Source organism: Garra rufa, unplaced genomic scaffold, assembly GCF_049309525.1.
Source record: "Garra rufa unplaced genomic scaffold, GarRuf1.0 hap1_unplaced_009, whole genome shotgun sequence".
In the NCBI taxonomy this organism is placed as follows: Eukaryota; Metazoa; Chordata; class Actinopteri; order Cypriniformes; family Cyprinidae; genus Garra; species Garra rufa.
The window spans coordinates 236,555-249,983 of NW_027394284.1; the positions used below are offsets into that span (position 1 = coordinate 236,555).

The 13,429-nt window shown below is 38.5% G+C and overlaps 1 protein-coding gene across 1 annotated transcript in view; it reads left to right on the forward strand.

Annotated features, from left to right (window-relative positions):
- Window positions 1-4,023, forward strand: part of LOC141314565 (serine/threonine-protein kinase 16-like) — a 9,613-nt gene extending 5,590 nt beyond the window's left edge. Inside the window, exon 8 of the mRNA XM_073832657.1 lies at window positions 3,564-4,023. Coding sequence (XP_073688758.1) covers window positions 3,564-4,023 — 460 coding nt within the window. The remainder of the gene's footprint in view (window positions 1-3,563) is intronic.
- Window positions 4,024-13,429: the final 9,406 nt, after the last annotated feature.

The following is a 13,429-nucleotide window of genomic DNA, read 5'->3' on the forward strand; positions in this document are numbered from 1 at the left end:
AAGATCTGCTGTGCGGCGCATCTCAGTAACGTTTACCTCCCGACCTTCGTCTAAATCCTTCAGTAGGTCAGCCTGATACGCTTGCAGAATAGACATAGTGTGCAAGCATGCTCCGGCCTGACCTACTGCCGTGTACCCCTTGCCCACCAAAGATGTTGCTTTTTACTGCTTAGGAAGGAGCCTTCAAAGATGATGCCGATCCAGGGACAGATAGCCCGCAAGCGTCCGTTCAACCTGTGGCATCATCTTATACCCCTACGCTTCTGCCCCCATTATATCTCCATAATGTTCAGAAGAGGGGGTGAAGAGACAGGATGAGAAAGGTTTTTCCCATGACCTCGATATCTCAGTGTGGAGGTCAGGGAAAAACGGAAGATTCCTTCTCTGGAAGTGTGACTTTGTCAGCAGGAAGCGTTCATCTACTTTGCTTCGCTGCGGCTCATGAGATGTTTGTTCGGGCCAGTCTATGTTCAGTTTTTCAACTGCCCGTGTTACTACTTCCAGAAGCTCCTCATACTGGGGAGATCGGGGGAGCGGTTGTGCACATTCTGCAAATTGTGCACATGCTTCGCTGAATGACAAAAGCTGAAGCCGGCTGGAAACGCACGTGCTTTATACTTCCTGGTCGCTTACGTCACCACATCGTTGACGTCACTCCCGTCATTTTCATTGGTTGGTAGACTACGTTCAGAGAGAGGCGTTGATGACGCAGCGGGAGTTCCCGGAAGGGAACCAGCCTGACCAGCATGGCCAGGCTGCGAGGTCAGCTACTTCCAGCTACAACCAGCCAACCAGCCTAGGCTGGTTTTAGCTGTTTTTTTCAGCAGGGTTGTTTAATCTTCATAATCTCCTCAGATGACAATGTAGACGACCAACAATCGTTTGTTGTGATCATGAGCTGTATGTTTTTGGTTTTTTAGACTGTATGGTTGTGATAACACGCAATACATAGATCAGCTTTTCCCTCACCATTGTAACGCACTGCTTTGGCACAGTTCTGTGAAAAACATTTCAGCTTATTTGTCTTTCACAGTTTCAGGCTGGCCACAATAAAAGTGTTTTTGTAACCCTGATGCTAAGCTTTTCTAACATGTTTAGCATGTTGCTAAGATCCAGAATATCGCTAATATGTTTAAATCATTGTTTAACATGTTGTTTTCTCTTGATTATGTTGTTTTTGTAATCATTGAAAGCCAAGATCATAACTGAATATATAGTAATATGACTCTGTGTGTGTTTTATAGTGTGGATCATGGAGGAGAATCCAGAATTACAGCAGGTCTACACAAATGTATGTACTCTCTCTCTCTCTCTCTCTCTCTCTCACACACACACACACACACACAAATTTTGTGCTTTAGAAGGACTGTAATAACGGTTGGTATAAAGGGGTCATGAAATGAGAAATATAATTTTCTCGACCTTTTGACATAAGAGTTCACTGTGCTTTTAAAATATGAACTCAAAACGTTCTCATGAGCCTAAAAGCAGCTTATATTGAAGGCAAGCCGCTAAAATGAGCTGCTTTATCTTTAATAAAGTTTCTGACTGCGTCTGTAAGAATCTGGACGTTTGTTTGCTTAATTTTACCACACATTTAATTTAAAAAAGACACAGTTTGATGCAGGATTTTCAGAGAGTGAAACTAAAAGACGATGCTGTGTGACTATATTGATCAGACAGTAATGGTGAATGATGTGACTGGGATTTTTAGGGTCCAGCCTGGTTTATGAGGACACTCATTTTACAGCAGGGACCACTGTGCTTTTACAGGTACATTACCATAAACATCACACAAACCTGACAAAACACTGCCTTAGCAAGACTGAGGTTATTAAAGAGTCCTGAATCTTAAACCAGGGTCCTGCGGGGCGTTAAAAAGCATTAAAAGTCATTAAATGGCATCAAAATAGCATCATTTATTTCTATAGGCATACTTTATAGTGCCTTCATAATTATTAATAACTTTTTGACTTGCTGTAGCAAAATATGTACATTAGTGTGATACATATGTGGAACCAGTTTCATAATCGATGTTTAGACAGCGGCAGACTGGGACATGGACGAGTGAAACTAGAGCAGAGAATGTACATTTCGTAAATCAGAAAGAAATTGTGTAGTGCAGTTGAGCAATTTCGGCAAGTATGACTGTGAATGATTTTATTACATTCGTTGTAAATGACAATAGATAATGAATAATGTATTGACCATAACAGATGAGGCTCGAGCAGCCAGTCTGTGTGAGAGAGAGAGAGAGAGAGAGAGAGAGAGAGAGAGAGAGAGAGAGAGAGAGAGAGAGAAAGAGAGAGAGAGAGACCCAGAATAACCACACTATGATAGCAAAAAAAAAATAGATTAAAAACTAAATTTCTATTTTTGGCCAAATAATTTTGGTTGCTAAACATTTGGTGCATCCCTCTTTGTGGGCAGTAACAAGTCAAAGTTGAATTAAAGATGTAAGTCAAATCAGAGCTAGTCAAGAGAGAAGTAAGTCTAATAGAAATATAAGACTGTCTAGGTGCATACAAGTATCAGAGTAAAAGATAGAGAGCAGAGAGAAAGAAGTAGTAAGATGTATGAACTCTCGGATCTGCAAGGGGTGCAGAGTTCAGGGTTCGTACGGGTGCTTGAATTCTTTGAAAATGCTTAAATATAAATGTAGTGTTTTCAAAGTTTGAAAAATGCTTGAATTTTGTATGAAGTGCTTGAAAGTGCTTGAATATGCAGTTGTATCATATTCATATTAATAATTTCATTAATTTCATATTAATTCGCTTTCATACTAAATACTTATTTTTTGTTATGCTTATAATGTAAAAGAAAAAAAACAGCTCCGCTGGAGTGTGCACGTGAGGCTGTAGTGTGATCCGCCGTTCTTTCTTGATGCGCGCCCTCCAATGAAACAGAGCGGTAGATAAAACATGCCGTCAGGTTGTTGCATCAGTCCTCGATGGCTTGAAAAGGACAAATATGAATTATGTTTAAAAATAGAATTTGGGGATCGCAAAATCGCCGGGGCTATTGTGTTTTCCAGTCGGGCTACCAAAATGTTTCACCGGACTATCTTAAAGTAGAGGGCTCCTGTGGGTCCTTAAAAACTTCTCAATTTAGTTGTTTCAAATTTAAGGCCATAAAAAGTATATTAAATAGTATAAGAAAAGGCTTAATTATAAGTTTAAGAGTTAGGGATGGAAATACGAGAATCGCGAAAGGGCTGGATTAAACTTCAAAAGCAATGATGTCATTGAATAAAAAAGCACACTGCACTTTTCAAAGTCAAAACGCGGCACGGATGTCTTTATATGAATGTATCTGAAGGGACCCGACTGTCATCAGAAACGTGTCGTTGGCATTTTCATTTCATGCCTGTTATTGCTGCAGCTCTTAAAAAGGGTCATAAATTGCCTTAAATTGATATTTAAAAATTCTGCAGATACACTGTAAATAGTGGAAAAAACGGATGGGGTGACGTCAGGAACCAGGAAGCTATAAAGCACGTGCGGTGGATGCAGCTGGCAACTTCTGTCTTTCAGTCGTGCTCTGTGTATGTGTTTGTCCCTCAGTGCTGTTTTTCAGAGCCAGTTTACTGAGTTAGATAGAGAAAATAAAATGGGCGATCGCAAGCAATTCAGACAGTGTGTGCCTCCTTGCAAAAGATATATCACTGCGGAGGACACACACACGCTTTGTGTTGGTTGCTTGGGAGCGAGGCATTCCCAGTCAGCCTTTGAGGAGCCTGACTGTGTGCACTGCTTGCGGCTTCCTCTCCGCCACTTCACCCCCGGAGGGCTCTTTTCGAGGAAGGAGCCCTCACTAGCGTTCCCCACGGATCAGGCCCCGCTTCTGTTGAGGCAGAACGGCGCCTGCATTCGTGGGGATCGCAGATGGATCTGCTATCGAGCGTGGAGACGGGCGAGCCCCATCCTCCTCTGGCAGATCCCTGTCCCTCTCTGGTGTGGAAGCCCGCACTGCGGTTTCTTCCCATCAGGAGGAGCACTCGTCACTCCATCTATCTTCCTCTGAGTAGGAAGACACAGAGATGATCGAGGAGGCTGGTCCCACGCCCTCCCAGCCTGTTGAGTACGAGGAGTTAGTGGAGGTTGTCACTCGTGCCGTTGCCAAATTAAACATTGATTGGTCGGACGTTGTGGCTGGGGAGCAGAAAGTTAAAACAAAATTAGATGAAAGGTTTCTGCGCCCCAAATCTCAACCTCCACGCCGAGGCCTGCCATTTTTCCCCGATCTCCACGCTGAGGTTTCAAGATCGTGGGCAAAGCCATTCTCCACCCGCGTTCACTCCCCCTCTGCTTCCACCTATTGTAACGTGGTTGGGGCACGTGAACACGGTTATGGGCCGATGCCACAGGTTGAGCAGACGCTGTCTAGCTATCTCTCGCTTATTCGGCATCGTCCCTAAGGGCCTTGGCACTCCCCAGCAAACCGCTCAGAACTACATCTTTGCTGGGGAAAGGGTACTCGGCAGCAGGTCAGGCTGGAGCTTGCTTGCACACTATGGCGGTGTTGCAAGCTTATCAGGCCGACTTGCTGAAAGAGCTCGATGAGGGCGAGGACGGGGCAGCGGTTGACGTCAGCGAGCTGCGTCGCACTGCCGACCTCGCTCTGCGTGCCACCAAGGAGACCGCCCGAGCCATTGGGCGGTCTATGGCAGCCATGGTGGTCGCAGAGAGACATCTCTGGCTAACCCTGTCTGATTTCTGTCTCCTATGAGTACTCTGGTCTCCCCTCTCCATTGGAAGCCAAGGCTCACTCGACCCGCAAAGTTGCGGCTTCAAAAGCTTTCCTGGCTGGTGTCTCCATGCAGGATATTTGTAACCCTGCGGGATGGTCCACGCCGCTTACTTTTGTGAGGTTCTACGAGCTAGACCTCCCCTATACCCCAGGCTCCCAGGCCCTCCTCTCTGATGCTCCTACTACCAGCAGGACACTCTAACCCCAGGCGTTGCTTGCCCTCCTTTACCCGTGGGCGCATGTGCTCCCCTCTCTTCTGCCTCATGGCTACATTATCACTGGGCGTTTTTGCCCTATTACTAGTGGGCCGAGTGCCCCTTTTCTCTGCCTGACCAGCAGTCTCTACTCATGGGCTACTTTCGCCCTTTATGCAGGTGGGCTGAGGCCCCCCTCTCTTACCACGGGCTACTTTCGCCCTTTTTACGAGCTGGCTGAGGCCGCTCGTTCCTGCCTGATTGGCAGTCTCTACTCTTGGGCTACTTTTGCCCTTTATCCAGGTGGCCCCCTCTCTTACCTCAGGCTACTTTCGCCCTTCATGCGAGCAGGCTAAGGCCGCTCGTTCCTGCCTGACCAGCAGTGACAGTCTTGGGCTACTTTCGCCCCGTTTCTTGCCTTGCGGCAGCCATTTTGGGCATCCTGCCCTTTCTCTACCTGCTTCAAACACAGAGCAGGGTTTTGGAATTCTGGCGGCGTGGATATATCGTTCCCAAAGCGTTCCGACACAGCTCGACTTTCCCGAAAGGGAACGCCTCGGGTTTCGTATGAAACCCTAGTTCCTCAAGGGAACGAGATGCTGCGTCGCCTACCACAATTCTGGCATCCCTGCAGCGCTCCTGGTGGCAGAAGCTGCCAGCTGCATCCACCGCACGTGCTTTATAGCTTCCTGGTTCCTGACGTCACCCCGTCCGTGATGTTCTATTGGACGGATTAGACACATATTCAGAGCATAGGAAACACAGTGGCCGTTCCTAAAGCGTTCCGACGCAGCGTCTCGTTCCCTCAAGGAACTAGGGTTTCATACGAAACCCAAAGCGTTTTAGAATTTTAGTTTAGTATATTTTTTTACAGTTCTTTTATACTAGTCATTAATGCTCTGTAAATACAATACAAAAAAAATACAGATGCTCTGTAAATTATATTAATTATTTATTTTTAATTATATAATTTGAATACTGTATGTTGGCTATTTATATTAAATTAAATTAGATGAACTTGATTAATTCCAAAGGGATTCCTGCTGAAATCTATCACCATTTCTTTTACCCCAAGTAATTTACCTCACACCACTTCACAAAGCCGTCAACCTGATCCCTCTACTCATCCTTCTGCTGGTAACACATTACTCATGTCTCAGTTTGTGACCAAAGCCGTTATTAATTTGCATTATTAGTTTGCCCACCAACCCAATCTTTAAAAAGACACATTTACTAATAACCCATACCGAAATGTAATATATGACATATATGTCCCTATATCAGAAGTGCTACTCTCATATATGTTAAATATAGGGCAATATATTATTATCACATATATACATCTTCTGGATATATGTAGATATATGTTTATAACATATATGAATTTCCCATAGTACAATTTGTATATAAACATATATTGAAAGTATATATATGGTCAACTTTTATATGGTATTGCATGTTATGACCATATATGTTTACAATATATATTAAAATTGTATATTGTATTATATGATAAGACCATATATGTTAACAATATATATCAAAATTACCAATGTATATATTGAATTTATGCAAGTTTATTAACCATTTATGCCTAAAAGATACTGCTGATTGTAAATCACATAACAAAATATTTTTTTGCTTAACTTTATTGTTTCAATTCAGTTTTCTGGGGAAAAAATACAGATGAATATATAACCTGTTCAAAAAATGCCAATGTACTAGTTACTTGTAGTAAAACGAATGTATTATGGAGTTATTGAGGGGGAAAACACTTCATGTAACAGTTTGTCCATATGTGCTGTCATCATCAATGAACTAAAACGCATTTCATTAAAATAAATGAGCGATTGAGTGCGTATGTCACAATACCGCTACTGCGCATGCGCCAAAATTCAAACTCACCCGCGCTAACGGCAGAGTCTGAGCAATGGCTGGGCAATGATACAAGTCATCTGCGGTAAGATGTTTTTCTTAGCAAGTGGAAGGATAACAAATGGGCCAATACATTCACATAATAAACGACAATGATTTTATAGACGGGCACGAAGACAGACCGACATCACTGAGTGGAAACGATGAAACGCCTTTGAATGTGGCAGCGGTGCAGGTAATGTATGCTAATTTACTCAACGCTTTATACCTACGCTAATATTTCATAGAAACTAAGTGTTATATGATTGTTTTGGTCTGCAAGAGCCTCTGTCTCTATATAGAGCAGATAAGTTTTTTAAAATATTCCCTTGCATTGTTTTATATATGATGTTATGTTTACAGCTGCATTGATGTGTTTTGCAATTTGCTTGCATTAAAGTTAATTTTAGCTATTGGGTAGGTTAATGAACAATCTGTATGGAGATACTGTGAGCTCTTTGTTTTCACTGGATAAGCAATGCCACATTTGGAAATTATTTAAAGCTGTCTGACAAAAATAACGGATGAAAATTATAATGTTTATCTCTGAGATGTAGTCTAGACTAGAACTATAAAACTTCAAAAAATGGAATTATTTAAATAAAAGCACCTTGAATTCATATAGTAAATTACAGTACTTGGTTATATTGCACCAAGTGCATTGGCATGTCAGTGACATGCCTAGAGTGGGTGCATAAGAACATGCATGTTGTGTACATTGCATAAAGGTAACAGTACACTAAAGGATGTGATTATGGGGTTTTAAAAATATGGTTAATCTATCGTAGTAAATTTTGTTCATATCTTTGCTGATAATTGTGCTATTCTCGTTTGTGTCCCATGAATAGGTAATGAGTCCCGAAATTCTCATAAAACAGAAATGGAGGCCGAACCTGCAGATGTGGATGGCAGTGATGTGAATCATGGAGCGTACACAGAAAAGGTTAAATATGTAGACAAATCAAATCAACAAAATATGTGTCTCCGTGTACTATTTAATAAAATTCTAGTGCATTTAATCTATAAATAACTGTAGAGGTTTTGGATATGGTAAGATTAAACTTATTTTAGTGAATGAAGTACCACATTTTAGCTATCATGTTGTTAGGGTGGGTACACAAAATATTATTTTATCCTTGCTTCAAGAAAATCCTCAATCTATCTGCTTTCTAACAGCTTCATATGGCCGTAAACATTTATCTTAAACGTGGCTTTAAGCACTATAGATTATTAAAGTTTCACTTTCACTGTGACAAAGGCAGTAAATGTGGTGCGGGAAACTATTAATTGATTATTCTACAATTAATTGCACTATAAATTACACTACAATGCAAAACACTGTAAATTGATAAACTGTTTGGCGTGATGACGTTTAATGCCTCCGACAGGCCCTGTAGTCCCATTCAGCAGCATGTTAGCAACCATCTTTTTTAAGAAACATAAGAGTTTAAAAATTAAAATACGAATCAAAAGTGGGGTTTAACTGGTGTTTTTTTATGTCATAGAATAAAATGTGAAAGGATTATGAGTTTGTGTGAACGGCGGACCTTATTTTAGGGGATTTAATCAAAATTGTCATTCAAAAATCCATGTAATAGTTCCACCCTGTTTTCTCCAGGCCAAAACAATGCACATATTAGGTATTATGAATGTCAACACTTTATTTAATTGATGCTAAATAGCAAATTAAATTGTAACCTTAGCTGTGAACTCTGTCATTGAGCATTTGGGCTACTATATTTTAGTTCTTCATGTATATAGAGATTATTTGAATGGGCATGCAGGCTGCGCTTTGTTGTTCTGCCATGTCCTTGTGGTATCTGGGAATATTTTACAACTACAACTTACAAACATACATAATTAGTATTCTGCAGTTTTAAAAGAATCTTTAACTTTACCAACTGTTTAATATTCAGTATATTTGTCATCTTATAGTAGTTTATCACTTTGGTACAATGTTGGATTGCAAGTCTTAAGTATATGGTTCAGAAAATTTATTGTAATTATCTTATCAAAATCTAACTTTTATCTTTTTTTTTTTATACAGATGCTGGAATCCAGACATTTCTTCACCTGGGGCCTTCTGGGGATGGCAATAAACCAAAAACTAACCAAGCTGTGGGAATACAAACCTGTAGACCTTTAGCTGGACCACTACAATTGATGTTTTGTTTCTTATGCCTGTTCAGTGTTTTGATCAGTTATATATGTAATTGTTTCTTTTTTTTCTGTTTGATTGTGCATGTCAGTAACATTTTTTGTTCCTATTTAAATAAATTCTGTTTAAATAAAGATGTTTCTTTGTGTACCATTTAACATTTAAGGCTCAAGGTGTGAAATGTGCAATGCACTGCAACTTTGTAGAGTGTAGTGTCTCACGTGTCCTGTATTTAAAGATCAAAGATCACATATTAAAATATTAAATATGCATGAAATATATGGTTTCATATATGTCTAATTTGTATATAACATAATAAAAAAATGCATATATCTCACATATATTGATAATTATATATATTCCATATATGGCAATACATGTATTATACATACATAAACATATATTTTTGTATGGGGTAGACTTATATGTCAATATATGAAATTGTTCCATTTTCTAATAGGAATCATATATGGATATGGCATATACAAGACATGTATTTAATACATGGGTATTTCATATAAGCACATATATTACATTTCGGTATGGGAAGTACTTCTTGTTCTAAGAACATCGGTCTGTCTGTTGGAGTTGATGATAGATATGATAAAACGTATAAAATAGCAGATGTGGATGGCAGTGATGTGAATCATGGAGCGTACACAGAAAAGGTTAAATATGTAGACAAATCAAATCAACAAAATATGTGTCTCCGTGTACTATTTAATAAAATTCTAGTGCATTTAATCTATAAATAACTGTAGAGGTTTTGGATATGGTAAGATTAAACTTATTTTAGTGAATGAAGTACCACATTTTAGCTATCATGTTGTTAGGGTGGGTACACAAAATATTATTTTATCCTTGCTTCAAGAAAATCCTCAATCTATCTGCTTTCTAACAGCTTCATATGGCCGTAAACATTTATCTTAAACGTGGCTTTAAGCACTATAGATTATTAAAGTTTCACTTTCACTGTGACAAAGGCAGTAAATGTGGTGCGGGAAACTATTAATTGATTATTCTACAATTAATTGCACTATAAATTACACTACAATGCAAAACACTGTAAATTGATAAACTGTTTGGCGTGATGACGTTTAATGCCTCCGACAGGCCCTGTAGTCCCATTCAGCAGCATGTTAGCAACCATCTTTTTTAAGAAACATAAGAGTTTAAAAATTAAAATACGAATCAAAAGTGGGGTTTAACTGGTGTTTTTTTATGTCATAGAATAAAATGTGAAAGGATTATGAGTTTGTGTGAACGGCGGACCTTATTTTAGGGGATTTAATCAAAATTGTCATTCAAAAATCCATGTAATAGTTCCACCCTGTTTTCTCCAGGCCAAAACAATGCACATATTAGGTATTATGAATGTCAACACTTTATTTAATTGATGCTAAATAGCAAATTAAATTGTAACCTTAGCTGTGAACTCTGTCATTGAGCATTTGGGCTACTATATTTTAGTTCTTCATGTATATAGAGATTATTTGAATGGGCATGCAGGCTGCGCTTTGTTGTTCTGCCATGTCCTTGTGGTATCTGGGAATATTTTACAACTACAACTTACAAACATACATAATTAGTATTCTGCAGTTTTAAAAGAATCTTTAACTTTACCAACTGTTTAATATTCAGTATATTTGTCATCTTATAGTAGTTTATCACTTTGGTACAATGTTGGATTGCAAGTCTTAAGTATATGGTTCAGAAAATTTATTGTAATTATCTTATCAAAATCTAACTTTTATCTTTTTTTTTTATACAGATGCTGGAATCCAGACATTTCTTCACCTGGGGCCTTCTGGGGATGGCAATAAACCAAAAACTAACCAAGCTGTGGGAATACAAACCTGTAGACCTTTAGCTGGACCACTACAATTGATGTTTTGTTTCTTATGCCTGTTCAGTGTTTTGATCAGTTATATATGTAATTGTTTCTTTTTTTTCTGTTTGATTGTGCATGTCAGTAACATTTTTTGTTCCTATTTAAATAAATTCTGTTTAAATAAAGATGTTTCTTTGTGTACCATTTAACATTTAAGGCTCAAGGTGTGAAATGTGCAATGCACTGCAACTTTGTAGAGTGTAGTGTCTCACGTGTCCTGTATTTAAAGATCAAAGATCACATATTAAAATATTAAATATGCATGAAATATATGGTTTCATATATGTCTAATTTGTATATAACATAATAAAAAAATGCATATATCTCACATATATTGATAATTATATATATTCCATATATGGCAATACATGTATTATACATACATAAACATATATTTTTGTATGGGGTAGACTTATATGTCAATATATGAAATTGTTCCATTTTCTAATAGGAATCATATATGGATATGGCATATACAAGACATGTATTTAATACATGGGTATTTCATATAAGCACATATATTACATTTCGGTATGGGAAGTACTTCTTGTTCTAAGAACATCGGTCTGTCTGTTGGAGTTGATGATAGATATGATAAAACGTATAAAATAGCAGATGTGGATGGCAGTGATGTGAATCATGGAGCGTACACAGAAAAGGTTAAATATGTAGACAAATCAAATCAACAAAATATGTGTCTCCGTGTACTATTTAATAAAATTCTAGTGCATTTAATCTATAAATAACTGTAGAGGTTTTGGATATGGTAAGATTAAACTTATTTTAGTGAATGAAGTACCACATTTTAGCTATCATGTTGTTAGGGTGGGTACACAAAATATTATTTTATCCTTGCTTCAAGAAAATCCTCAATCTATCTGCTTTCTAACAGCTTCATATGGCCGTAAACATTTATCTTAAACGTGGCTTTAAGCACTATAGATTATTAAAGTTTCACTTTCACTGTGACAAAGGCAGTAAATGTGGTGCGGGAAACTATTAATTGATTATTCTACAATTAATTGCACTATAAATTACACTACAATGCAAAACACTGTAAATTGATAAACTGTTTGGCGTGATGACGTTTAATGCCTCCGACAGGCCCTGTAGTCCCATTCAGCAGCATGTTAGCAACCATCTTTTTTAAGAAACATAAGAGTTTAAAAATTAAAATACGAATCAAAAGTGGGGTTTAACTGGTGTTTTTTTATGTCATAGAATAAAATGTGAAAGGATTATGAGTTTGTGTGAACGGCGGACCTTATTTTAGGGGATTTAATCAAAATTGTCATTCAAAAATCCATGTAATAGTTCCACCCTGTTTTCTCCAGGCCAAAACAATGCACATATTAGGTATTATGAATGTCAACACTTTATTTAATTGATGCTAAATAGCAAATTAAATTGTAACCTTAGCTGTGAACTCTGTCATTGAGCATTTGGGCTACTATATTTTAGTTCTTCATGTATATAGAGATTATTTGAATGGGCATGCAGGCTGCGCTTTGTTGTTCTGCCATGTCCTTGTGGTATCTGGGAATATTTTACAACTACAACTTACAAACATACATAATTAGTATTCTGCAGTTTTAAAAGAATCTTTAACTTTACCAACTGTTTAATATTCAGTATATTTGTCATCTTATAGTAGTTTATCACTTTGGTACAATGTTGGATTGCAAGTCTTAAGTATATGGTTCAGAAAATTTATTGTAATTATCTTATCAAAATCTAACTTTTATCTTTTTTTTTTATACAGATGCTGGAATCCAGACATTTCTTCACCTGGGGCCTTCTGGGGATGGCAATAAACCAAAAACTAACCAAGCTGTGGGAATACAAACCTGTAGACCTTTAGCTGGACCACTACAATTGATGTTTTGTTTCTTATGCCTGTTCAGTGTTTTGATCAGTTATATATGTAATTGTTTCTTTTAGGGTTAGGTTAGAAAAATTACAACAGCTCCCCCCAACCTAGCACCCGTCTAGGAAGGTTTGAAGTAGGGAGACTGAGGATAGTGCACGGGCCGACGCCTGTTAGACTATACCAGGTAAAGCCTGTATCTGTCTCCCATTCCAGGAGAATGGCCTTATTGGGCGTAGGGCTAAGAATGTGGAAGACCAGGAGTTTGATTTCATTATAACTATGTTTAGTACCAAGGGTTGTTCTGGACCTCGATAGGATCTGGGAATGCAAAGTTTTTGAGTAAACTTACTCCGGACCAGCGAATCAAGCAATAACTAGCCAGTCACCGCTCGATAATCCTGGCCCGGCATTGCGTCCCGTCAGCCAGTGCTGTTTGAGGGGTATCCCCTGAGTTAAAATTCAAGTTCCGGTTCTCTAGGTTTTGAGTGGTTAAATTCCAAATTGGGGTTAGGAATGGGAAGGGTTGGAAATGCTAGGTTTCAGTGTGATAGGGTTATTGTGGTTAAGTTTAGGGTTGGGGTTGGTTCGGGGTTAGATCTGATATTTGTAGGATCATTATTCACTCCGAAAGGCATTACTCGATAAAAAGTTTT